The sequence below is a fragment of the Megalobrama amblycephala genome, linkage group LG2, assembly GCF_018812025.1.
Source record: "Megalobrama amblycephala isolate DHTTF-2021 linkage group LG2, ASM1881202v1, whole genome shotgun sequence".
Classification (NCBI taxonomy): domain Eukaryota; kingdom Metazoa; phylum Chordata; class Actinopteri; order Cypriniformes; family Xenocyprididae; genus Megalobrama; species Megalobrama amblycephala.
Genome location: NC_063045.1, coordinates 2,127,112 through 2,154,316, shown reverse-complemented (window position 1 = coordinate 2,154,316; position 27,205 = coordinate 2,127,112). Strand labels below are relative to the sequence as shown.

General features: G+C 46.4%; 1 protein-coding gene across 1 annotated transcript; it reads right to left on the bottom strand.

Annotated features, from left to right (window-relative positions):
• Positions 1 to 1,464: 1,464 nt before the first annotated feature.
• LOC125263051 (uncharacterized protein DDB_G0287625-like) lies at positions 1,465 to 15,869 on the bottom strand. Its single transcript, XM_048181910.1, has 5 exons — positions 15,831 to 15,869; positions 11,817 to 11,931; positions 10,667 to 10,786; positions 10,524 to 10,552; positions 1,465 to 3,323 (listed from the first exon to the last, which is right to left on the bottom strand). The coding sequence occupies exons 1-5, from the start codon at positions 15,867 to 15,869 to the stop codon at positions 1,728 to 1,730; spliced, it is 1,899 nt and encodes a 632-aa protein (XP_048037867.1). The 3' UTR covers positions 1,465 to 1,727.
• Positions 15,870 to 27,205: the final 11,336 nt, after the last annotated feature.

Here is a 27,205-nt window from a genome sequence, read left to right as displayed (position 1 = left end):
GGTAGACAAACTTTTGTGAACTCATGTCTGTTAAAACCATCTAACTGATTGTTGCATGTTCTCATGCTGTAGTAACAAACACTCTTTCACCACAGCCAGAAAATACAAATGTTTAATAAGAGTTAAGTGGCCAACTAATGGAAACATTAATCACTGTTATGGTGACTTCAACTGAATCATGTTAAACCACTGTTAATTCTAAATATAGTCAGTCTGGTTAGTAATAATTGAAGCCTGTAATGTTGTTTGTGGAGTTGTTTAATCATCCTTTGTTGAGATCTTGAGAGATATGTCTTTTGTCTTCAGTTGATTTCATCTAAGGCTGTGGCTGAAGTCAGTTGTAGTTCTTGTGTTTCTGCTCATCTATTTTTCTGTTCTATTCTTTCCTTCAGAGATTCGGCTTGATAACAGGCTTATTAAGGCTGAGATGACTATAATTAATATACACACATTTATTAGTATACATACATTTTGTGGCTCAGATAAAGTCCAGTTTAAGTTTATTTCTTTGATCTTGGATGACATGTGGCATTGCTACGGACTGCTTGTGGCCCAAATCTGGCAAACAGAAGTGGCCCACACAAGGGCCGTCATTCCACACAGCATGTGGGCCAGATCATCATTCAACATGTTCCAGATTTAGGCCGGATCTGGGCCGACACAATGTTGCTATCTGGAGAGCGTCTTTCATGAGCACTAAAAGGTAGTTTAAAATAGAATGCACACCTTGGGGAAAATGCATAGGTTATCATTGTGTAAAAATGTGGAGAGTGTGAAAACAATGGTGCCTTTTAAATATATAAATATAGCCTACAGGTATAGATTTTTTATGCTATGCACTGATACATTGTATCGTTAGACATATAATCGATGTCTATATATATATATAATTATATATAATTATATGTCTAACGATACAACATCCATCTGAGGAGTCACGGTCTGATTACAGGACACCTCTTCAGCAACATCTGTTTGCGGAGTCTTGGTCTGATTACGGGATGTTTTTTTTTAGCAACATCCACCTCCAGAATCTCAGTCTGTTTACAGGACGTCACTTTAACAACATCCATCTGCAAAGTCACGGTCTGATTACAGGACGTCTCTTTATCAACATCCGTCTTTGGAGTCTTGGTCTTATTATGGGCCGTCACTTTAGCAACATCTGTCTGCTGAGTCCCTTCTGTTTATGGGACGTCCCTTTAGCAACATCTGTCTGCTGAGTGTTGGTCTGATTATGGGATGTCCCTATAGCATCATCTGTCTGCTGAGTGTTGGTCTGATTATGGGATGTCCCTTTAGCAACATCTGTCTGCTGAGTGTTGGTCTGATTATGGGATGTCCCTTTAGCATCATCAGTCTGCTGAGTGTTGGTCTGATTATGGGATGTCCCTTTAGCATCATCTGTCTGCTGAGTGTTGGTCTGATTATGGATGTCCCTTTAGCAACATCTGTCTGCTGAGTGTTGGTCTGATTATGGGATGTCCCTTTAGCATCATCAGTCTGCTGAGTGTTGGTCTGATTAGGGGACGTCCCTTTAGCAACATCTGTCTGCTGAGTGTTGGTCTGATTATGGGATGTCCCTTTAGCAACATCTGTCTGCTGAGTGTTGGTCTGATTATGGGATGTCCCTTTAGCAACATCTGTCTGCTGAGTGTTGGTCTGATTATGGGATGTCCCTTTAGCATCATCAGTCTGCTGAGTGTTGGTCTGATTATGGGATGTCCCTATAGCATCATCTGTCTGCTGAGTGTTGGTCTGATTATGGGATGTCCCTTTAGCAACATCTGTCTGCTGAGTGTTGGTCTGATTATGGGATGTCCCTTTAGCATCATCAGTCTGCTGAGTGTTGGTCTGATTAGGGACGTCCCTTTAGCAACATCTGTCTGCTGAGTGTTGGTCTGATTATGGGACGTTCCTTTAGCAACACCTGTCTGCTGAGTCTTGGTCTGATTATGGGACGTCCCTTTAGCAACATCTGTCTGCTGAGTGTTGGTCTGATTACGGGACGTCCCTTTAGCATCATCTGTCTGCTGAGTGTTGGTCTGATTATGAGATGTCCCTTTAGCATCATCTGTCTGCTGAGTGTTGGTCTGATTACGGGACGTCCCTTTAGCAACACCTGTCTGCTGAGTGTTGGTCTGATTATGAGATGTCCCTTTAGCAACATCTGTCTGCTGAGTGTTGGTCTGATTAGGGGACGTCCCTTTAGCAACATCTGTCTGCTGAGTGTTGGTCTGATTACGGGACGTCCCTTTAGCAACACCTGTCTGCTGAGTGTTGGTCTGATTATGAGATGTCCCTTTAGCAACATCTGTCTGCTGAGTGTTGGTCTGATTAGGGGACGTCCCTTTAGCAACATCTGTCTGCTGAGTGTTGGTCTGATTACGGGACGTCCCTTTAGCAACATCTGTCTGCTGAGTGTTGGTCTGATTACGGGACGTCCCTTTAGCATCATCTGTCTGCTGAGTGTTGGTCTGATTATGAGATGTCCCTTTAGCATCATCTGTCTGCTGAGTGTTGGTCTGATTACGGGACGTCCCTTTAGCAACACCTGTCTGCTGAGTGTTGGTCTGATTATGAGATGTCCCTTTAGCAACATCTGTCTGCTGAGTGTTGGTCTGATTAGGGGACCTGTCTTTAGCAACGTCAGTCTGCTGAGTGTTGGTCTGATTATGGGATGTCCCTTTAGCAACATCTGTCTGCTGAGTGTTGGTCTGATTACGGGACGTCCCTTTAGCATCATCTGTCTGCTGAGTGTTGGTCTGATTATGAGATGTCCCTATAGCATCATCTGTCTGCTGAGTGTTGGTCTGATTATGGGACGTTCCTTTAGCAACACCTGTCTGCTGAGTGTTGGTCTGATTATGGGACGTCCCTTTAGCAACATCTGTCTGCTGAGTGTTAGTCTGATTACGGGACGTCCCTTTAGCATCATCTGTCTGCTGAGTGTTGGTCTGATTATGAGATGTCCCTTTAGCATCATCTGTCTGCTGAGTGTTGGTCTGATTATGGGACGTTCCTTTAGCAACACCTGTCTGCTGAGTGTTGGTCTGATTATGGGATGTCCCTATAGCATCATCTGTCTGCTGAGTGTTGGTCTGATTATGGGATGTCCCTATAGCATCATCTGTCTGCTGAGTGTTGGTCTGATTAGGGGACCTGTCTTTAGCAACATCCATCTGTGGAGTCTCTGTCTGATTCTGGGACGTCTCTGTAACAACATCCATCTGCGAAGTCCTGGTTTGATTAACGGATGCCCCTTTAGCAACATCCATCTGAGTCTCAGTCTGAATAAGGGGCAATCCTTCTCCACTATTGTCCTTAAAGAAAGAAAACAAATTCATATAAATTAAAACAAATGTTCAGGATTGATGATTCAGTAACACATAAATGTGTTTTTCCCTCTGATATTTGCTGAAGGTAAAGACCCTTTTCTTCATTCTGAAGTGAAACAGCACAAGATCAGAAGTCAGTTAGTCACTGGTATTTCTATGTGATGAATTTTGAATGAAAGCACACAAACATTCACACAGAAAACAAACAGATACACACCACCTAAGGCCCCAATATACTCACGGTGAAGTTCTTTTTCCTTTTACAGTTTAGGGGTAAAAAGAAGTTCGAAATATGTGTCCAGCAATATGATAAAATCCAGATGCCAACTACACTGCTGAGAGCAGAGTTTACATGAATGTTACATGCTTTCCTCTCAACAACAAAATAAACACTACTAAAATGACAGTGGTAAGAAAGCATCTGATCATAGTAATGTAGATATATCCTTGCAATAACTGCAATTCAGCACTCCAGTCAAGTTAAGTCACATCACATCACGTTTATACAATAGATTACATTAAAGTAAGCACCGGTAAACAGGGGTATGTGTGTTGAACATTATTGAATACAATATTAGCATCTGTTAGATTTAATTGTAGAGGGAAAGTGGTTCATTTTGAGATTTTTTCCACTATTTTCATCTTCCGGGTTTAAAATCTCACAGCCGTGTTCACATCACAGGCTGTGACGTGGCGGTGCACTATCAACACTTCGATGGTGCACTGGTGTCTCATAATTATTAATGAGACTGAGTTTTCTTATCCTATGAGAAGATACCGTCTCTTAATTATTCAGGACACCACATGATTCTTTCAAATGACAGACATGTCAAACTGTTAGATCACGCACCAGATGAGAGAGGTGTTCATGGGTCTTCTTAAATGTTTGGTTGTGTTGCATGGGTTTCCCCGCAATGTTGCCAGGGCAAGACTGTCTGCGGGTGGTTGGTGAGATCAGTGAGATTGCATAAAATAAGGTAGAGATGCATTAATAAATCAAAAACAAGTGTTTGTTTTTGCTTTGTAAGAGTTTCTGCATCGCACAATATCTGTGTTCCCTTTCGTGGGAACATCGACGCTACGTCCAATGACGCAATGGGAACCCTCTGCATTTTGTGTTCGTGAAGCACCTCTGTATCCAACCAATGAGAAGACGTGACGTCAGAGGCGGGTGACGTCACGGACCAGGAAACTATAAAGCATACCCGGAACAAAGAACGCTAGCTTCTGTTGTCTTCAGCAAGCGCTATCTGTATCTTGTCTGTCTTATTTATTGTTGTCTGTCCAATTTATATTACACAGTGATCTCTTTGTCTGAGGACAAGAGCTTCCAAGCACAACATAAAAAGACATATATATATATTATGGCGGAAAGAAAGCAGCAGTTTACGAAGTGTGTTCATCCCTGTCCTCGCTTCATCACGGACGGGGATACACACGAGATGTGTGTCAGATGCCTGGGAGTTGAGCACGCACAGGCAGCTCTCGAGGGAGCTGTCTGTGTGCACTGCGAAAGGCTCACTCTCAGAGTGCTGCGTTCACGCCGGGCGCTCTTCGAGGAGGGCGCCGCGGCGAGTGTTCCCCGCGGGTCCGGTCCCGCCGCTGCTGAGGCTCGGCGCGGTCTGCACTCGTGGGGTTCACAAATGGATCTGGCAGAGGGGGGAGAGACGGGCCCAGCCTTATCGCTCCCCTTACCTGCCGGACCCAGTGTCTCTCCTCTGGCGGTGGAAGCACGCGCTGCGGTTTCTTCCCCCCGGAGGGAGACACAGACACTCAATATATCTTCCTCCGAGGAGGTTGATGTGGAGGGTGTCGAAGGGGATGAGGAACCGCCATCCTCATCCCCAGCTTATGAGGAGCTGCTGGAAGTAGTGACCAGGGCAGTTGAAAAGCTAAATATTGACTGGCCCGCGGAAAAACATGAAAATAGACCAAAAGCAAGTTGGATGAAAGATTCCTTCCCGCACGGTCACTACCCCAGCGTCGGGGTCTGCCGTTCTTCCCCGACCTCCACACTGAGGTGTCGAGGTCGTGGAGGAGACCTGTCCAATATCGTGTTTTCAGCCCCCAAACGTCTTTATATAGCAACATCACGGGGCTGAAGCACCACGGCTATGGGGCGATGCCTCGGGTAGAGGAGACGCTTGCGAGCTATCTCTCGCCCGAGTCTGCATCGTCCCTCAGGACCCCGACATTGCCCACCAAGCCCTTAAAAATAACATCTAATTTGGTGGGCAAGGCTTATTCGGCAGCGGGTCAGGCGGCGGCGTGCCTGCATACAATGTCAATCTTGCAGGCATACCAAGCTGATCTGCTGGGGGAGATAGATGAGAGTGGGGAAGCGACTTTCGATGCAATCCAAGAGATCCGTAAGGCGACAGATCTAGCTCTCCGGGCCACCAAGGAGACGGCCAAATCAATAGGCCGTTCTATGGCAGCCCTGGTGGCCACGGAGAGGCACTTATGGCTCAATTTATCAGACATCAAGGATAAAGATAAGAATGTCTTGATGGATGCGCCGCTGTCTCCTGCTGGCCTGTTCGGCGACGCAGTTACAACTGTCGTCGACAGGTTTCAGGAGACACGCAAGCAGTCAGCGGCCTTCCAGAAAATTCTTCCCCGCCGCTCTCACCCCCCCGAGGCTGCTGGGCGGGAGCAGCCTCGGCCGACAGCCAGCTCCTCAGCGCACAGAGCGCAACAGAAGGCCAGTGTCGCCTCCCGTGCTCCCCACAAAAATCATGGGGACCGGGCCGGGCGACACAGGCGAAGCCTTCCGGAGGTAGGACGGATCTGAGGACCGTCATTATCTCCCGGAAGGCTTCAAAAAAGAGGTCCTGACATTATTAGTGCAGGATCTCTCGAGGGCAGCCCCCTCCGAGAGGATTCGGATATCGGGTCCTCCTCGGTGCCCTCAGGGGACCGTCTTGCCAACCCTGCCACCCAGTGTGCGTCAGGGCGCAGCGGTCTCCACCGATCCTCCGAGGAGGGTCGGTTGGCGCTTGATTCGTCTGTCTGCCGGTGCGCCGCGTCAGATGGACGAGCCAAGTGCTCAAAAAACACCAGAGACCAGTCTCGAGAGACTGGTTCCCTTAGTAGAATATGTGGAAGAATGGAAACGTCTCCCAAACATTTCGAAGTGGGTACTGCTCATAATAGAACAGGGTTACAAAATTCAGTTCGGTTCTACACCGCCCAGGTTCAATGGGGTGCTTCCCACAGTGGTAACCCCAGAGCAGTCTCTGGTGATGGAACAAGAGGTTACGACGCTTTTGCAAAAAGGAGCTATAGAAAGGGTTCCTCCTCCCAGCAAAATGTCGGGCTTTTACAGCCGCTACTTCATTGTTCCAAAGAAGGATGGAGGGTTGCGTCCGATCATAGATCTACGTGTGTTAAATCGAGCTGTAAAGAAGTTGAAGTTCAAAATGCTTACACTCAAACAGATCATTCCCCAGATCAGGTCCGAGGACTGGTTTGTGGCGATAGATCTGAAAGACGCATACTTTCATGTATCCATCCATCCTTCTCACAGGAAGTTCCTCAGGTTTGCTTTCGGGGCGAAACTTACCAATACAGGGTTCTTCCTTTCGGCCTATCGCTATCACCCCGCACGTTCACGAAGTGCGTGGATGCAGCTCTGGCTCCGCTGAGACTCCAGGGCATCCGCGTGCTGAACTATATCGACGACTGGTTGATACTAGCTCAAACAGAACAGTTGGCAGTTCAACATCGAGATGTTGTTCTGTCGCACATGAAAAGGCTTGGGCTGAGGCTCAACGCCAAAAAGAGTGTGCTGGTCCCGAGTCAGGTTGCAAACTATTTAGGAGTAATCTGGGATTCCACCACGATGCAGGCGCAACTGTCCCCTGCTCGTGTGAACTCCATTCTCGGGGCCGTGAATGGGGTGAAGCTAGGCCAGTCACTCACTGTAAAACAGTTTCAGAGACTGTTGGGTCTGATGGCAGCTGCGTCCAACGTCATTACTTTTGGCCTCCTGCACATGAGACCCTTACAGTGGTGGCTCAGGACCAAGGGGTTTTCTCCGAGGGGAAATCCTTTTCGCATGATCAAAGTCACGCGGCGATGCCTTCGTGCTCTGGTCATGTGGAAAAAGCCTTGGTTCCTGTCCCAGGGACCCGTGCTGGGGACTTCTCGTCGTCGTGTAATGCTTACGACAGATGCTTCTCTCACGGGCTGGGGGGCGATCATGAGTGGTCGCTCAGCTCAGGGTCTTTGGGAGGACCATCAGCTCTCCTGGCACATAAATCGGCTGGAGATGATGGCGGTGTTTCTAGCTCTGAGACACTTCCTCCCAGACCTGAGGGATCACCATGTGTTGGTCCGCACGGACAACACTACGGTGGTCTCTTACATCAACCATCAGGGGGCATGCGGTCTCGCATATTATCAAAGTTGGCCAGCCGCATCCTCCTCTGGTCCCACGGAAAGCTCCTCTCTCTGAGAGCTGCTTATATTCCCGGGCGGTTGAATGTGGGGCGGACGCTCTGTCGAGGCAGAGCGCGAGTCCGAGGGAATGGAAACTCCACACCGAGGTGGTGGAACTAATATGGAAAACATTCGGTCGAGCTCAAGTCGATCTATTTGCCACAGAGGAGTCATCTCAGTGCCCTCTGTGGTATTCCCTGCAGCAACCAGCACCTCTAGGGCTGGATGCTATGCTACAGACGTGGCCGAGGCTGCGCCTGTATGCATTTCCCCCGATCTCACTGCTCCCCGGAGTTCTGGAGAAAGTTCACCAGGAGAGGGTCGACCTAATACTGGTGGCCCCTTTCTGGCCGACCAGAATATGGTTCTCGGACATAATGTCTCTTCTTCACGGCTCGCCTCTGGAGCTTCCTCTCAGACAGGACCTCCTGTCGCAAGAGGGCGGTACGATTCTCCATCCCCGCCCAGAAACATGGAAACTGTGGGCCTGGCCTCTGAGGGGGCAAGGCTCATAGAATCTGGTCTCCCAGCCGAGGTTGTGGAGACCATTCTTCACTCCAGAGCTCCCTCCACAAGGAAGCTGTATTCATATAAATGGAAACTGTTTGCCGCATGGTGTGGCCAACATAATTTGGATCCTGTCCAGTCTCCAATTCAGCTATGTGCTGCAGTTCCTTCAAGAGAAGTTTTCCGAAGGTTTAACCCCTTCAACACTAAAGGTGTACATCGCAGCCATTTCGGCTTATCACAGTCCTGTAGGGGTTCCTCGGTGGGTCGAGACCCCCTAGTCATGCGCTTCCTTCGTGGCACGCTCAGGTTGAGGCCTGCGGCGCGCACAAAAACCCCGACCTGGGATCTGACTATTGTGCTCCAGGGGCTAGCTGAGGCTCCCTTCGAGCCAATAGAAGAAGTATCAGACAAATTCCTGACACTAAAAACTATCCTTCTGTTGGCAATTTCATCCCTAAAAAGGATTGGGGATTTACAAGCGCTGTCAGTCGCTCCATCATGTTTAGAATTTGCGCCTGGTATGATTAAGGCTTTCTTACACACCAGACCGGGTTATGTCCCAAAGGTGTCGTCGAGGGTCCCAGGTCCCATTATACTCGAGGCGTTCTGCCCGCCTCCCTTTACGAACATGGATCAGGAAAAGAAGAATCTGCTTTGCCCTGTGAGGGCATTGGATGCTTACGTCCACAGAGCTGCCCTGTGGAGAAAAACAGATCAGTTATTCGTATGTTATGGGTCCCCTAAGAGAGGGGCCCAGCATCTAAGCAGAGGATGAGCAAGTGGGTGGTCGAGGCCATCTCACTTGCATACGAAGCAATGGGACACCCATGTCCATTGACTATTCGAGCTCATTCTACTAGAGGTATGGCTGCTTCCAAGGCTTTTTTGTCAGGAGTTTCCTTAGACGATATTTGTGGTGCGGCTGGATGGTCATCCCAGCACACCTTCATCAGATTTTACAATCTTAACTTGAATGTCACTCCAGGTGCTACAGTTTTACAAGATAACAGCCAGGCACTTGGTGACACGGCATAGTTGGGACAGCGTTCCCATTGCGTCATTGGACGTAGTGTCGATGTTCCCACGAAAGGGTAAGGGGTTCCCTGAGTAAGGGAACGAGACGCTACGTCGCGTTGCCGTACCTCCTTCATGCCTGGAGCGCTCGTGCTTCAGACAATATTCAGAAGCTAGCGTTCTTTGTTCCGGGTATGCTTTATAGTTTCCTGGTCCGTGACGTCAGAGGCGGGTGACTTCTCATTGGTTGGATACAGAGGTGCTTCACGAACACAAAATGCAGAGGGTTCCCATTGCGTCATTGGACGTAGCGTCTCGTTCCCTTACTCAGGGAACAAGGGTTACACTCGTAACCCGAGACGTTTTTTGACACAAACGCGATTCATCCACACTGAGTGTAACATTCTTTATGGCTCTTTAACCAATCAAACAGCCTATAAAAATGCCACAAAATAAGTCTCAAAAGTTATCAAAGATGCAACAGCGTCAAAAATGCGAAATGCGAATGGCTGTGCATTTATTTGTGTATTAAATTATAGCAAATTCCATGTGTATATTGTGTTGCATGTAATAGTAATTTGCAGTGTGCTTTTGTTGGAAGTCTCCCCTCATCTGCCTCCACTCTGCAGCTTAACCACTCCCACTGCTTTAGCATTTTTCAAAACTGAGGTGAGAACTGACTGTTGCTGAAACGGTTCCATGACCCTTTAAACATGAAAAACAGTGTAGGTGTCACTTTCAATTAGAATTACAATTTAAATTCAAACTATAAAGCAGTGTGTCTGACCTCAATGGACTAAACAGCAGCAATGGACCAGAGAACATTTAAAGAACAGTTAAAGAAGGCAGAGCCAGAGGCACACCTACGTACGGTGTAATCACAACAATCCAATGGGAGTTCAAAGCAAGCTGTTTCAAACTCCCGAAACACACTCCAACTTTGTTTTGGCCTGTTTGATGAGCAGGCCAGACAAGAGCCATGAGAGAATGGCATGAGGCCGGTGGAACAAGCGGTGACATGATAATGAGCGTCAGCTGCGCGTTGCACCTCTCGCCCCGCCCTGCTTGTCACAGCCTGATTTTGTTCAAAATTATGTCACACCAATAATTTTTTCAATTTTGCTTGAAATATAGCAGGGCCTTAACAGTTCTCACAATTGTCAAACTGTTGTAAATTCAGTTTTTTTGCAGACAGTTTCAGTGCACATAGTATCTCACCTGACAGTCATTGCATGGTTTCCCAATTCCTGTTGAAAAACACAAACTCTTTGGTCAATTAGAATAAAACGAATCTAAAGATTATTTTTGCACAATAAATCTCATATTTATATTTTTTTAAATCAGCAGTATGTCATACTTGCCATTTTGTCTTGCTTGTGTAGATTTCCTGTGGCGATAGTAAATAACACCAACAACTGCTACAGCCACAAGAACAACAAGGACAACTATTGCTGCTGCAGCAGATGGAGACAGACCTGAATCTGAAACAGAGGAAGACAGGCAGTCATTATTAACAGGTCAACTCATAATCGGTTTTACCAATTCTTTTGACTGATATTTATATCTTTTACATCTGTTATTGATTCTTGTGATATACATACGCACCCCATTTTGTTAAAAATAAAATAAAATAAAAAATCTGATATTGTTATCTGATATCTGATAAAATATGAAAACTATTTAAAATAATTTTCAAAACTTTGCCTCTTTTTTTCAAAACTTTACACACAAATAGAAAAATTGCACACACAAAATGCTAAATGCATTTACATTTATGCACTTGGCAAAAGCTTTTATCCAACGCAACTTACATTGCATTGCACTATCATGTATCTGAGTATGTGTAATCCCTGGGATTGAACCCATGACCTTGGCATTAGTGCCATGCTCTTACCACTGAGCTACAGGAAATGCCTCATATCTCTTGCAAAATGAAGCACTGCATTCAAAATATCACAAACACATCTCAAAAGCAAACATTTGTCTTACAAATGTCATACAAATCCATACCTTACGAAAAGCTATAATATTCTATTCATTTGGATACATCATATATACACAGTAATATTCAAGTAACCTTTAAAGCCCTTCTTTCATGAGTAAGTATAATATCATGTACTGTACAAATTGTAAGTGTACTATTTTACATACCGATTGGGACTAAAGTAGAGCCCAGATGTTGAAACCAATATATTTATTACTTAAGTTACAGTGTAAGCATTTGTGGTTGTGAAGCTACAGTATTACACATTTGTATGAAATCTGTACTAAAAGAACTTATACATCAAACATGTGTAGTTGGATAGAAACAATGGTTGTGTTTAGTAAAAAGAACTTTGAAAAACTCTCAGAAAAAACTGCTGTCTGGCCAAGCACACTTTTAATTTTCTTTAAGTGAAAGACATCACACTGTGAAAAAGTTTATGTGTTTAAAAATTTTTGAAATTAAGCATACTTCTATGTTCCTACACAGCAAACAAGCCTGCACTGGCCCTTTAAGGGTCTACTTACAGGCTGCCAGCGCAGGGCCCCTGAGAGTATTAAAGTGCTCACTAAGAGGCAAAATGAACACTGGCCCCTTAGTGCTGGTCCTGCACGGCCAGCCCTGATTGACATTATTAGACACCTGATTAACAAGCAGAATCACCAAAGGGAAAATCACAATTTTTAAGCCACCCGTGGATATGAGGGTTTGTTTTAGTTGGGCTCTTGTCCCTGACTTTTTAAAATAAAATTTTGTTTGGGCAGTTTTAACTGAGTTATAACATCCAGACAAAAAATGGAAAAAATATCAGGTGGTGTTGGTTAGTTTTTACATAATCATTATTTGATTGAAGAACTCATTTAGAGCCCATCTCTGAGTTGATTTACATTATTTTACAGGCACAAGATCCGCTTTATCAATATAATCTAAGATTCACACAGTTGTTTGATCAAAAAAAAAAAAATCTTTCTTTAGGCACACACAGACATCAAGAATGTCTGGAATCTCAACAGTGGTGAGAATAATAAACCATGTTGCAGTGATTCTGGGTGCCACCAATCCAAATTCTCCAACACCAATCTCCCATATGCATTGCTGCATGAATTTAAAGCTGAATTGTCTTAGTAATTTTCTTTATTCTCATATTTTATTTTGTTCCGTTTATTGACTTTTTAGTAGTTTGTTTTCTAATATTCAGAGTTGATCTGTTGATCAGAATATGTTGCTTGTCACCGTCGTTGAGATTCACAGGCTGATTCTTGATGTCTGTTTACCTAAAAGAAAGATTTTTTTTTTTGCTCAGAACAACTGTTTGTGAAATCCTTCAGAATATGATAAAGCATCTTGTGCTGCTGTAATCAATAACGTGAATCTAACTCAGAGATTGGGCTCTAAATGAGTTCAGTGATTCAGATCAAATAATGATTATGTAAAAACATAACCAACACCACCTGACCATTTTTTCCACTTGTTTGTCTGGATGTTATAACTCAGTTAAAATGCCCAAACAAAATTTTATTTTAAAATGTCAAGGGTCAAGAGCCCAACTAAAACAAACACTCATCTCCACGATGGTGGCTTAAAAATTGTGATTTTCTCCTTTGGTGATTCTGCTTGTTATCATCAGGTGTCTTCAATAATGTCAATCATCACTCAATTAATCACTTAATTATCTTATTAACTTTAACACTTTTCAGTGTTCATTTAACACTCTTATTTTAACACTTTAACACTCTTGAGTATGGTCTCACATGTACTCCCTGGAGAGTTAATTTAACACTGCAGTTTTAGGTATTATTTTTATACTTGAAATACCTTGAACTGTACTTTAACTCTTTCCATTTTAAAAACATTTTATTGTAGCTTCATGAATCCTTTTTATCAACACTTAAATATAAGTAAGTTTAATTTTTTTTTTTTTTTTTTTTTAAATAGATCGAGTCCATAAACAAGTCCACGTATAGGCCAAATATACTTAGACTTTTGTCAAGTAACTTTAGTGCAATTTTGAGTATATATCTCAGAAGTACATAAAGTATATTTCTGAGAAGTATATAAAGAGTAGACTGAAAGTATACTTTCTTATTTTTAGTTTAAAAGAAGTATACTAATTGCACAATTGCATAACTGTTTTGAAATCGCCCATCACTAGATATTGATGAATAAAGTAATTAATTGTTACCTTTGTAACCGAGACGTTTGTCGGTTACAAACATTTGTCATAACAAAAGTTGCAAGAAGAAAAACTGATCAGATGGTGATTATTACTTATTGATGATTCAGTCATAATGAAGTGGCCTGATTCACTGATCCCATCTGGAGTCTGATCTCTGAGGGCATTATTTAGATTTAATAATTTCACATTAAAGGAACCCTAAAATACTACTGCACAAAATTTTGTCCTGCTTTAATATTTTCAACATTTTTAAGTCATTATGCAGAAACTGTTTGGACAGGATCATGTTGACTCACACAAACATTAAGGTTCAGTGTATGAACCTCAACAATGGTGACAAATCAACAAAATATTCAGATCAACTCAACAAAAAGCTACTAAAGTCACAAAAAAAGCTTTTTGTTGATTGTCACCGTTGTTGAGGTTCACTCGCTGAATCTTGATGTCTGTGTGATTCTACATGATCCTGGGGGTAGAATTGTTCCAATTTTCTAAATAAATAAATTATGATACACAAATAAATTTAAAGAGATTCATAAAATAAATAATCATATGCACAAATTAATAGAATGAGGTCCACAAATATGTTAGGATTTTCACAAAAATGAATACATTCACAAATAAATAAAATGAGATTTGCTAATAAAAAACATGTTCAAATATATGTTTTTATGTCACAAACACAATTCTGCCTGCATTCATTTGTGTATCACCACCTGTACATTTGTGAATCACTTTCACTGCATTTGTGGATCTCTTCCTGCGCATCTGTGAATCATCTCATGCATTTGTGGATTTTGAAACATTTCTAGCATCATGACTGCAGACAAATCCACAAATAGGTTGACTCCACCCACCAACTACTCAAGCCAATCAGATAACAGCTACATTGTGCGGGCCAATCGGAGTCCGTGATTCAGCTCATTATCCGCTAATGCGCCACGCCCACGGAGGGAACGCTATTCAGACGCAAATACTGAGGTAATGCATGCATTCATCGTCTCAATAGTGTATTTATTGTCTTGAAAAGTGTTTTGAATAGCCATAGTTAGCGATCTCTGGCCTCTGTAAGTTCAGTTAGTTCCTGGATTGCCTATTCTTCTTTAACAGGCATTTGTGAACTAAAGGTGCACAGAGCGCCCTCCGGCTGCAAGTATGAATTGAAAACACAGTATCCAGCGCTCATAGTAATGACAATAAATCCTGAATAAATATTACTCTGTATAGAAAATTGACAAACATATGAGAATCAATATTTCTCCAAATGTGCATGCTTTTAAGCTAAAAGCCTATATGAAATGCCATAGAGGTAACATAATTGTTCAGACACTTTGCATCACAGAAATACATTATATTTTAAAGTATATAATAGAATACCATTATTTTAAATTGTAATAATATTTCACAGTGTTGCTGTTTTTTCTGTATATTTGATTTACACCATCATGAGCTTTGAGACATGATCAACAGAGGGTTTTTTCACAGCCTATCTGACTGAAAAAGCTCATTATTTATGCAGGTCATTAGAGCTCTTTATGCGATTCTTTTGTCTTCTCAGGTGTAAATGACCCATTATTCATGATGATTCACGCCTCCATGCATACTGTGTTTCTTGACCAAAGATGTTTTAGAAAATTTAAATCTCTATTGTTTTATATGAAGGAGTAGGAAGGATAATTTTTACATAATTTTGAAGCAAAAACTCTAGTCCAGTGGTTCCCAAACCTGTCCTGGAGGACCCCCAGCCCTGCACATTTTGTATGTCTCCCTCATCTATCACACCTGATTCAACTCATGTGCTCATTAGTAGAGACAGCAAGACCTAAAATGGGTGTGTCAGAAATAGGGAAACATACAAAATGTGCAGGGCTGGGGGTCCTCCAGGACAGGTTTGGGAACCACTGCTCTAGTCTACAACCTCCAATACCCAGAAGTCTTATGAACACACATATAATATTATTTTTTTTGGTATTATTTCAGTGACTTAAGTTTTTTGTTTTTTTCAATAACCACGCATAAACGTTATTCCTTCAAAAACACAAAAATGTACATACATGTTCCTCACATATTATGGTAGCCTAGTTTGTGCTGAATACAGTGTAATGACACTTTTTCCATAATATGTTTATGAACAACTGAAAAAAGCACAAATGTCAGGGCATGTCAAAACTTCTCCAGGCCCCAAATCAGCCTCAGACTCCAGAGGGTTAAAATTTAGATTTCGTTCCATTCGACCATTATTGTGTGTCATTTAAAAAGCTAGGCCAAACTATGCTATCTTTATTAGGGACATCGGATTTAAAAATGCCAGAGAAAGCGTCACATTATTCACGATAGAATAGGCAGGTGAGAGAGAAACACAGACCTGACCATCCTGTGAACATTTGGGACTGATCATCCGCATTACCCTTGTGCTGACCCTTTTTGATGTAAGACTGCAAAGTGGTAGTCCTGGAGTGCCAAGAACCATCTGGTCACTCGGGCATTGGAATCTTTAGCATGAGCCATCCACTGCAGTGGAGCGTGATCTGTGACCAAAGTGAAACTACGACCCGTCATGTAATACCTCAGCTCCAGGACTGCCCATTTTGTGGGCCAGGGCTTCCTTTTCCACCGGAACTTACGGCTAATGTAGATGATGGGGTGCTCTTCTCCTTCCTGGACTTGAGACAGTATTGCACCTACTCCTATGTTGGATGCGTCTGTCTGTAAGATAAAGGGACAGCTGTAGTCCGGGGCATGCAGCACTGGACAAAAGCGGTGAGTGCCGCCTTGAGTTCCGTGGAATGCTTGTTCTGCCTCTTTTGTCCAGTGTACCTTCTCTGGCTGCCCCTTTATCGTCAGGTCTGTGAGAAGGACAGCCTATATAGGAGAAGTTAGGAACGAAGTCCCGGTAATAGCCCGCCAACCGAAAAACAAAACAGAGAAATGCACGTACCTGGGTCTTGGTAGTAGGTGGTTTGTACTGCCTTACGCTGCTTCAACTTTCTGTTCTTGTGGCTTGATGAGGCCTCTGCCGATTCCTGTAACCCAGGTACTGTGCCTCTGATAGGCCCAGGTGACATTTCTTTGGGTTAGCGGTAAGCCCTCGCTCTCCGTAGTTCCCTCAAGACTTTCTCCAAGCTGCTCAAGGTGGTCCTCCCAATGTCTGAATGAATTACCAAGCCCGATCACATGAAAATGAGTATCAATAATATGAGTGTGCAATGTCGTGGAATGTATACATCAAAATGAGTTTTGGAGTGCATATGATAAGCAGTTTTTCACGTGCATATGATGCGCACTTTATGGTGTATTATACGCACTAACCCCCCCCATCCTACCCAAGAGCATGTCATATCATCATATGCATGCGAAAAACTACGTATCATATGCATGCTAAAACTCAGATTACACATGCATACTATTGATACGCATTCTCGTGATCGTGTTGGCATCGTTGATGTAGGCTGCAGCATAAGCCCGGTGTGGCCGTAGTACAATGTCCAAGAGCCTTTGGGACATTGCCGCTCCATGCAGGCCGAAGGGTAGAACACGATAATGCCAGTGCCCCCCAGGGGTGCTAAAGGAAGTCTTTTCTCTGGCATCCTTAGACAACGGCACTTGTTAATAACCCTTAGTGAGGTCGAGTGTTGAGAAGTAGTGGGCCCTGCCAAGGCATTCGACCAGCTTGTCCACTTGGGCATGGGATAGCTATCGAATTGGAACACCTCATTCAGTTTTTGAAAGTCGTTACAGAAGCGTTTGAGTCCCATCTTTCTTGGGCACCATAACTCTAGGGCTGGACCACGGACTTCAAGATTCTTCAGTTACCCCCCAAATGAAGTATCCGTTGCACTTCCTCCTCTATAGCCTGTCGACAAGCTTCTGGTACCCAGTAAGGCAGCTGCCTAATGATGGTTCCAGGTGGGGTGCGAATCTCATGGCATAAGATGTCGGCCCAGCCCGGGGTCTCTGAAAACACATCTGAATAGCTGCTTACCAGGGCCTCCAGTTCTTTCTTCTGGGCTGCTGAAAGTTGTGTTCCCAGATCCACCACAGCCCATTCCTTTATGACAAGTGTTGCTACTTGGTTGGCTGGCTCAACCCACCTCTTCAGCAAGTTAATGTGGTAGATCTTTTCACCACGTCGCCGCCTCGGCTGGCGAACTCGATAATTTATGGGCATCACCGTTCTACCTCGGTTTTTTGTTGGTATGACATCTGGATGGGCCAGGCTCACTGAACTGCCAGAATCCAATAACACTTTCACTGGGTGAGTATAGCACAGTGAGAGTACAGCATGGTGCACAATACACCTGCCAGCCACACCCTCACTTCTGGTGGGTTGGGATCGGTGGGCATGGTCTCATCACGGGGCCCTGTCATGACTGGTCTGCTTACTGGCCTAGAGGTGCCCTCTAGCCGTCGTTGGTCACTCGGCACCCTCCGCGGAAATCCACCGGTTCTCTCTCCGATGTCCCGTGCTTGAGCCGCCTCCACGACAAGCTTCTCTGACAACGTACATGACAAGCTGTTTCTTGTCTTTTGCCTTGATACTCAACATGACTGCGGACACTGCCTACTAGTGGTCTGCTGCACATCGATGTGGATAATGACTCAGAAGTATAAATGAAAACATAGCCTACGGCACAAAGGCTCCGGTGTAGGTCAGACGCAGAAGTATAAATCAGCCTTTACAGTGAATCACTACATCACAGCCATTGCAAATTTTATGATATTAACTTCTCAGCATTATTCATAAAATGGTTACCAGGTGAGTAACACATTTCGGCACTGATTCTAATCATGCTGAACCATTTTAAGGGGCCATTCATATGTCACGTCTAAAAAAGCATGGGAAACGCGTTGGCACCGCTTTCTCCTTTCTGAAGCGCTCGAGGGCTTGTGCTCCAGTGGCATCTGCCATTACTAAGCAACCACGAGTTGCACTCTCCATGATGATGTGGTAGTTTGTTTAAGTAAAGTATATATGGATTTCCAGCACCGAAAATCACTTTTCTGTTTCTAGATTTATTTAAAAATGTGTATCAGTGTACAGCTCTGATCAGATATTCCTCCATCTTGGCTGAGCTTTGTCCTGCAGATGGCACCACGTGGCACCTGCTTATGCAGCACTCTCTGGGCAAATTCTGTCCATAATGTATTTAAAATCATAACTGTTTCACAGTTTATTTAGTTAAAGGTGCCCTAGAACACTATTTCACAAGATGTAATTGTGACGAGCAGGGCAGGCGAGAGTTATGATGGAATGGCACATTGCACCGGTCACGAATCTCTCACAGAGGAGCTCCAGAAGCATAAAATGGGAGTGATGACAGTGAAGGAGGACCAGGTCTTGACTTGTTTTATGGTTTTAATATGTTTGTGTGGCCAGAAGACGTCTGTGAGAGTCTGCCAGCATTGTACTTTAGTTTTGTTGTTTGTTTATTTTGAATAATATTAAAGTTATATTACATTATAGTAACATTCACTGGTTCCCGCCTCCTTCTTCTCGTATCAACAAACTTTACTACACTGGTGCCAAAACCCGGGAGGAAGGAGGGACATGCTGTCAGAGAGCCCTCGCTGCTAAGGGGGATCGCGGTGCTGAAGAGGTCGGGGCAGCGCGGAAGACTGAAGACCATGAGTGACTGCCCAAGGTGGTGGTGCTGGAGCTGGAGCGAGCATACAGCAGGTGGGACGGAGAGCTCACTGCTGTGCTTCTGGGTCAAGGTGGGGTGGCTGCCATCCAAGAGGGAGTAGAGGAGTCACCACCGTTCGCTAGATCCTGCTGCCGTCTGCCATGAGATTTATAAAGAATGAAGTTGTGTTTATGAATTATACAGACTGCAAGTGTTTAATAATGAAAATAGCGACGGCTCTTGTCTCCGTGAATACAGTAAGAAACAATGCTAACTCTAACCACATTTAACAGTACATTAGCAACATGCTAACGAAACATTTAGAAAGACAATTTACAAATATCACTAAAAATATCATGATATCATGGATCATGTCAGTTATTATCCCTCCATCTGCCATTTTTCGCTGTTGTTCTTGCTTGCTTACCTGCATAAAGTCTGATGATTCAGCTGTGCACAGATCCAGACGTTAATACTGGCTTGTCTATGGAAGGCCGTTTCAGCATAAAAACGTTCCAGCGTTACTCGTCGTAATTATATTTTTACTAGTAACAATTAAATTAAAGAGCTCTCTAATTCAGTTTTTACTAGTAACAATTACAATTAGAGAGCTCTATAATTCATTTTTTACTAGTAACAATTATGATTGTAGAGCTCTCTAATTGAATTATAGAGCTCTGCAATTGTATTCTTACTAGTAACAACTGAATTGTAGAGCTCTATAATTCAGTTTTCACTAGTAACAATTCCAATTAGAGAGCTCTGCAATTCATTTATTACTAGTAAGAATTCAATTGCAGAGCTCTGTAATTCAATTGTTACTAGTAATAATCCAATTGCAGAGCTCTACAATTCCACTAGAGAGCTCTCTAATTCAATTGTTACTAGTAAAAACTGAATTATAGAGCTCTCTAATTGTAATTGTTACTAGTAAAAACTGAATTAGAGAGCTCTTTAATTCAATTCTTACTAGTAACTGTCACAGACACGCCAGGCTCCACCTCACCACAGTACCCACGCACCCAATCACCAGCGTACTAATCACCGCCACCTGCATCTCATTCACTCTGCAATCACCAGCACTACAAAGCCACCACACTCACACACACTCACTGTCCGGTCTCGTTTGCACTACTTCATGTATATGCTTACCTTAAGGACTCCCCATCGACATACTTACCAACTCCAGCGATCTCCTTCATCTCCTTCGTCTCCTGGTCCCTTCGTGTGCTTACCCTTCTGTGTGTGTGAGTGTCTCCAACGTCACCCTCCATCTCAGCTCTACTCCTGGATCCACAAACCATACAAGGACAGTATTACTTTACATTCATCTCTCAAGAACCAGATAACAGCCATTATCACTCTGTTTTCCACATATCGTTCAATAAAGCTCACCTGGATTGCTTTTATCTCTGCCTCCGTGTCTATATCATAACAGAAGACCGGACCATAACAACTTAACGGCATGAGTACCAACGATCCATTCCAGGAGCTCGTGGACGTGCTGCGTCGAGCACTCACACCACAGCCCTCAACATCGTCATCCCCCAACACGGCTGTCTCCGCACCCACCAGCACCGCTCCTTCACCTGCATTCACCGCCAGTCCCATGGCCAAACCGGCGCCCTACTCTGGATCGGCGGAGGAATGCAGCGGATTCCTTCTCCAATGTGAACTGGTCCTGGAGATGCAGCCGCACCTCTACACCACAGACACGGCTAAAATAGCGTTCATTATTTCACAACTGCAAGGGAAGGCTCTGCAATGGGCAGATTCGCTATGGACCCAGAAAGGACCAGTCGTCCAATCCTATTCGGCGTTCGTCTCCCACTTCCGGGAAGTATTTGGGAAGCCTTTGACTGATTCCACGACTGGTGAGAAACTTTACAATCTAAAGCAAAGAAATCTCTCTGTTAACGAATATGCCTTGCAGTTTCGAACGCTAGCCGCCACCAGCGGCTGGAACGAGCAAGCCCTCATCACCACGTTCCGTCAGGGGCTGGAACCCTCCGTGCGGCTGCATCTCGCTGCATACGAGGACTCCATGGGATTAGAACGCTTCATCCAACTCGCCATCCGCGTGGGTCCCGTATGCAGTCGTGTATTCAAGAACACCAGGGCCAGTCATCCACCACCAACCTCCTCCGTCGATCCGAACCCGTCAGCTCCCCAGAACCAGCCACAGAACCCATGCAAATTGATCATTCTCGTCTCACCCCTAACGAAAGACAAAGAAGGCTGGCCCTGAATCTCTGTCTCTATTGCGGGACTATGGGGCACAATCTCTCCACATGCCCAATACGTCCTCCTCGACCCGTGGTGAGTGCAATATTTCCCTCCATTCAGAAAATGAAACCACTCACTACAACTGTAACCCTTACTGCTGCTAACATCTCTGTTCCAGTGGTGGCGCTCCTTGATTCAGGGTCAGCCGGAAACTTCATCTCAGGCACCCTCTGCAGACAACTCAACCTCAAGATCTCTCCTTCACCAACGAGCTATCAAATCCACTCCATCACGGGCAAACCCCTAAGCCGCAGACACATCCGTCACTGCGTGGGTCCACTTCAACTCAGCATCGGTATCCTGCACACTGAACACATCCATTTGCTGGTTCTGGAGGAATCCACCGCTGACGTGGTTCTAGGGCGCCCATGGCTGGAACTACACAACCCCAACATCTCCTGGCGCACGGGCGAAGTCCTGAAGTGGGGCGATCACTGCTTCCCAGACTGCTTCCCAGCGCTTCCTGTTCCGAAATCTCCACTCTCCAAGCCTCTTCTCGTGACCGCCACGTCCATCGAGAGCCCTGTTGAGAAGCGCTCCGTGGATGTCCCCCCGGACTACGCCCCCTTCAGTGACGTTTTCTGCCCGCAACGCGCCTCCAAGCTTCCTCCACACCGGCCATGGGACTGCGCCATCGATCTGCTGCCGGGTGAACCAGTGCCCAGGGGACGCATATACCCCCTGTCCATACCGGAGGAGAAGGCCATGGAGGAATACATCAAGGAGGCACTCGAACAAGGTTACATCCGCCCGTCTACTTCCCCTGCTGCTTCAAGCTTCTTCTTCGTGGCAAAGAAGGACGGAGGCTTGAGGCCCTGCATCGATTACCGTGCCCTCAACAAGATTACCATAAAGTTCCGCTATCCACTTCCCCTCGTCCCAGCGGCCCTGGAACATCTCCGCGGTGCCACTGTGTTCACCAAGTTGGACCTCCGCAGCGCGTACAACCTCATCCGGATACGTGAGGGGGACGAGTGGAAGACCGCCTTTGTCACGCCCACAGGACACTACGAATACCTCGTGATGCCGTATGGCCTGGTCAACGCCCCCTCCGTATTCCAGGATTTCATCCACGAGGTGCTCCGGGAGTTTCTCCATAAGTCCGTTCTGGTTTATATAGATGACATCCTCATCTACTCCCGGAGCTTGGCCGAACATCGCCACCACGTTGCGGAGGTCCTCCAGCGCTTACGGCAGTTCCATCTCTTCCTCAAGGCTGAAAAATGCTCATTTCACCAACCCTCCGTCCAGTTCCTGGGGTACGTGATTGATCACAGTGGCATCCGGATGGACGAGGGGAAGGTCTCCGCCATACAGTCCTGGCCCACTCCTACTACTATCAAAGAACTCCAAAGATTCCTAGGCTTCTCCAATTTCTATCGCCGGTTTATCAAGAATTACAGCACTATCGTCAGTCCACTCACCAACCTACTCCGTCACCAGCCCAAGTCTCTGTCCTGGTCCCCACAAGCCACCAACGCCTTTGAAACCCTGAAAAGAGCCTTCACCACCGCTCCCCTCCTCGTCCACCCTAACCCGGATCTCCCGTTCATCGTGGAAGTGGACGCATCCACCACCGGAGTGGGAGCGGTCCTATCACAGCAGCAGGGGACACCAAGTAGACTCCATCCATGCGCCTTCTTCTCCCGCAAGCTCAACCCGGCGGAGGTCAACTACGACATCGGTGACCGCGAACTCCTGGCCGTCAAGCTTGCCCTTGAGGAGTGGAGGCATTGGTTGGAGGGAGCTACTCACCCGTTTCAAGTTCTCACTGATCACAAAAACCTCGAATATCTGAAGGCCGCTAAGAGACTCAACCCTCGCCAAGCTCGCTGGGCCATGTTCTTCTCTAGATTCAACTTCTCCATCTCCTACCGCCCTGGTTCTAAGAATACTAAAGCTGACGCTCTGTCTCGCCTCTATGCTCCTGAGGAGAAGTCCGAAGAGCCTGATACTATTCTGCCGGAGTCCATATTCGTGAGCCCTATCCAGTGGTCTGAAGAAACCATTCCCTCCTCCAATGCCTCCACACGCACTCCGCCGGGTTGCCCCCAAGGCTTGCAATACATCACACGGGCACGTCGCACTCCACTCCTGCACAGCATCCACTCTTCACTTGGCACTGGTCACCCGGGGGTCAATGAGACCCTCTCGTTGCTCAAACAACGCTTCTGGTGGCCCAACATGGCCAACGACGTCAGGAGGTACGTGCAGGGCTGCAGGGAGTGCGCCATCTCCAAGAGCTCACGCCATCTTCCCACCGGCAAGCTCTTTCCTCTGCCCGTTCCTGAGAGACCCTGGTCACACCTGGGAGTGGACTTCGTCACCGATCTCCCCGAGTCTGGCGGCCACACATGCATCCTGGTGGTGGTGGACCGCTTCTCAAAGTCCTGCCGTTTGATACCCCTGGAGGGTCTACCTACCGCCATGGCCACTGCAGAACTAATGTTTAATCATGTTTTTCGCTATTATGGATTACCTGAAGACATCGTCTCCGACAGAGGACCCCAGTTCGTCTCCCACGTCTGGAAAGCCTTCTTCTCCCTCCTGGGTGTGACCGTCAGCCTATCGTCTGGATACCATCCTCAGTCGAACGGGCAGACGGAACGGAAGATCCAGGAGATCGGTCGCTTCCTGCGTACCTTCTGTCACGGCCACCAGAACTCCTGGAACCAGTACCTGGGTTGGGCCGAGTACGCACAGAACTCTCTCCGCCAAGCCTCAACTGGACTAACACCCTTCCAGTGCGTACTCGGCTACCAACCCCCGATGTTCCCCTGGGACGGGGAACCCTCCAATGTTCCTGCAGTCGACTACTGGTTCCGGGAGAGCGAGAGGGTGTGGGACTCAGCTCACCACCAGCTGCAGAGGGCCCTGCGCAGACGCAAGATGGCAGCCGACCTTCGACGCTCCGAGGCTCCTGTCTACCAGCCGGGCAGAAGGTCTGGCTGTCCACCCGGGACATCAGGATGCGTCTGCCCTGCAAGAAGCTGAGTCCCCGCTTCATTGGCCCATTCACCATTCTTCGGCAGATCAACCCCGTCACCTATCGTCTCCAACTCCCGGCACAGTATAGTAGAATCCATCCTACATTTCACGTGTCCCTACTCAAACCTCACCACCCTTCTGTTGTTCCCTCCACAGAGCCTGACGTGGCAGCCGCCGAGCCCCCCCTTCCACTTCTCCTAGAAGACGGCACAGCCTACGTGGTCCACGAGATCCTGGATTCCCGGCGCCGTGGTGGTAAACTCGAGTACCTCGTGGACTGGGAGGACTATGGTCCCGAAGAACGCTCATGGGTTCCCAGGAATGATATCCTTGATCCTCTTCTGTTACAGAACTTCCATACCAACCATCCAGACAGACCTGCCCCGCGACCCAGGGGAAGACCACCACGACGTCGGGGTCCGCGGCCCTCAGGAGCGGGCCGTGGGAGGGGGGGTACTGTCACAGACACGCCAGGCTCCACCTCACCACAGTACCCACGCACCCAATCACCAGCGTACTAATCACCGCCACCTGCATCTCATTCACTCTGCAATCACCAGCACTACAAAGCCACCACACTCACACACACTCACTGTCCGGTCTCGTTTGCACTACTTCATGTATATGCTTACCTTAAGGACTCCCCATCGACATACTTACCAACTCCAGCGATCTCCTTCATCTCCTTCGTCTCCTGGTCCCTTCGTGTGCTTACCCTTCTGTGTGTGTGAGTGTCTCCAACGTCACCCTCCATCTCAGCTCTACTCCTGGATCCACAAACCATACAAGGACAGTATTACTTTACATTCATCTCTCAAGAACCAGATAACAGCCATTATCACTCTGTTTTCCACATATCGTTCAATAAAGCTCACCTGGATTGCTTTTATCTCTGCCTCCGTGTCTATATCATAACAGTAACAATTCTAATTACAGAGCTCTATAATTGTATTATTACTAGTAAAAACTCCTATTCATGAGATGCAAAACAGATTGCAGATTTCCCGCCTACAAAAGTGAGTTTCAAAATAAAAGCCCTGTAGCGTGGTTCTAAAGTATCCTGAAATATTTTACAGACTTAGGTAACATTAATCATGTTCACATTAAAGCAAAATTAAGATGATGCCTGAGATGAAAGCCTATATTTAGTCGTTATATTCATTCACCTTTGTATATTGGTAAAGCTAAGAGCCAAGAACACTTCATATCACTGGACATAATATAGGGTGAAATGCCCTAAGCCACCCAAAGTGTTTTGACAAACTTGATATTAAGGAGTATAAATTCATTTTAAATATTTACTGTCACGATCACCATCTGTTCCTGTCATGTTCCTGTCAGTTCCCGGACTACACTTCCCACAATCCTCTCTGCCAGTCACATGTTCACTCCACACCAATCACCTGTTGCCACATACAGCCTAGCACACTATCACTAATCACCACACCCAGCTGCAGCTCATTATCAGGACTATAAAGGACTTCCACTCACACCACCTCACCGCGAAGTATTGTTAACACTGTTGCAATTTCTGAGCGTTTATTCCCTGTTTGCCTGTCTGTTCTCGACCTTGTCTGTTCCTGTTTATTGACCCGTTGCTGCCTGTCCTGATCCTTGCCTCGTATACTGTTCTGTGAGTGATATCTGCCTGCCTTTTGACCTACCGCCTGTACCCTGACTACGACCCTGCCTGTCCTTTGCTGCTCCTGTTTGTTCCTGATTGACTCTGCCTGTACGACCATTCTCACTGTAAATAAAACGCTGCACTTGGATCTCCAGCCTGAGTCTCCCTTCATAACAGAATACTTCGCCGACTACGATCCAGCAGCTTCTACGAGTGTGTCCAGCCTCAGCATGGACCCAGCCATATGTCTTGTCAGCCTTCGTCAAGGTAACTGTACCCTGGAGGCACATATTCAAAAGTTTCTGGATATTGCCCACCTATCTGATCTACCTGACTGTGCTCTCATTGACTTTTTTATTTATGGATTAAACGAACCACTTAAGGACTATGTATTCACCAATGGTCCACGAGGGTCGTTCGTGGAGTTCTTGGACTTTGCCCTGCTCACAGCTGGTTCAACTTTTACTGTGGGGGTCGCGGAGGAACGCGACACCACGCTGAACCACATAATGGCGGCCGCTACAGACTGTGCACATAAAATGGCGGATGCTACAACGCCCCATCATGTCTCCGCTGATCGCCCAGAGCAACGTCACGCCTTCGCTGATCGCCCAGAGCAACGTCACGCCTTCGCTGATCGCCCAGAGCAACGTCACGCCTTCGCTGATCGCCCAGAGCAACGTCACGCCTTCGCTGAATGCCCAGAGCAACGTCACGCCTTCGCTGAATGCCCAGAGCAACGTCACGCCTTCGCTGATCGCCCAGAGCAACGTCACGCCTTCGCAGATCGCCCAGAGCAATGTCACGTCGCCGCTGATCGCCCAGAGCCACGTCACGTCTCTGGATCAGTCAGAGAACGGCGAGGATTACGTTCCAGTGTGGTTGATCCACCGCTGATTTCAACGCGTGCGGCTGGAATTCCTAAGCATCAGTCGGCCGCTTCGCTCTCAAGTCAGCCGGCCGCTTCGCTCTCAAGTCAGCCGGCCGCTTCGCACTCAAGCCCGACGGCCGCTTCGCACTCAAGCCCGGCGGCCGCTTCGCACTCAGGCCCGGCGGCCGCTTCGCACTCAAGCCGGCGGCCGCTTCGCACTCAAGCCCGCCGGTTGCAACGCTCTCAAGCTCGCCGGTTGCAACGCTCTCAAGCTCGCCGGTTGCAACGCTCTCAAGCTCGCCGGTTGCAACGCTCTCAAGCTCGCCGGTTGCAACGCTCTCAAGCTC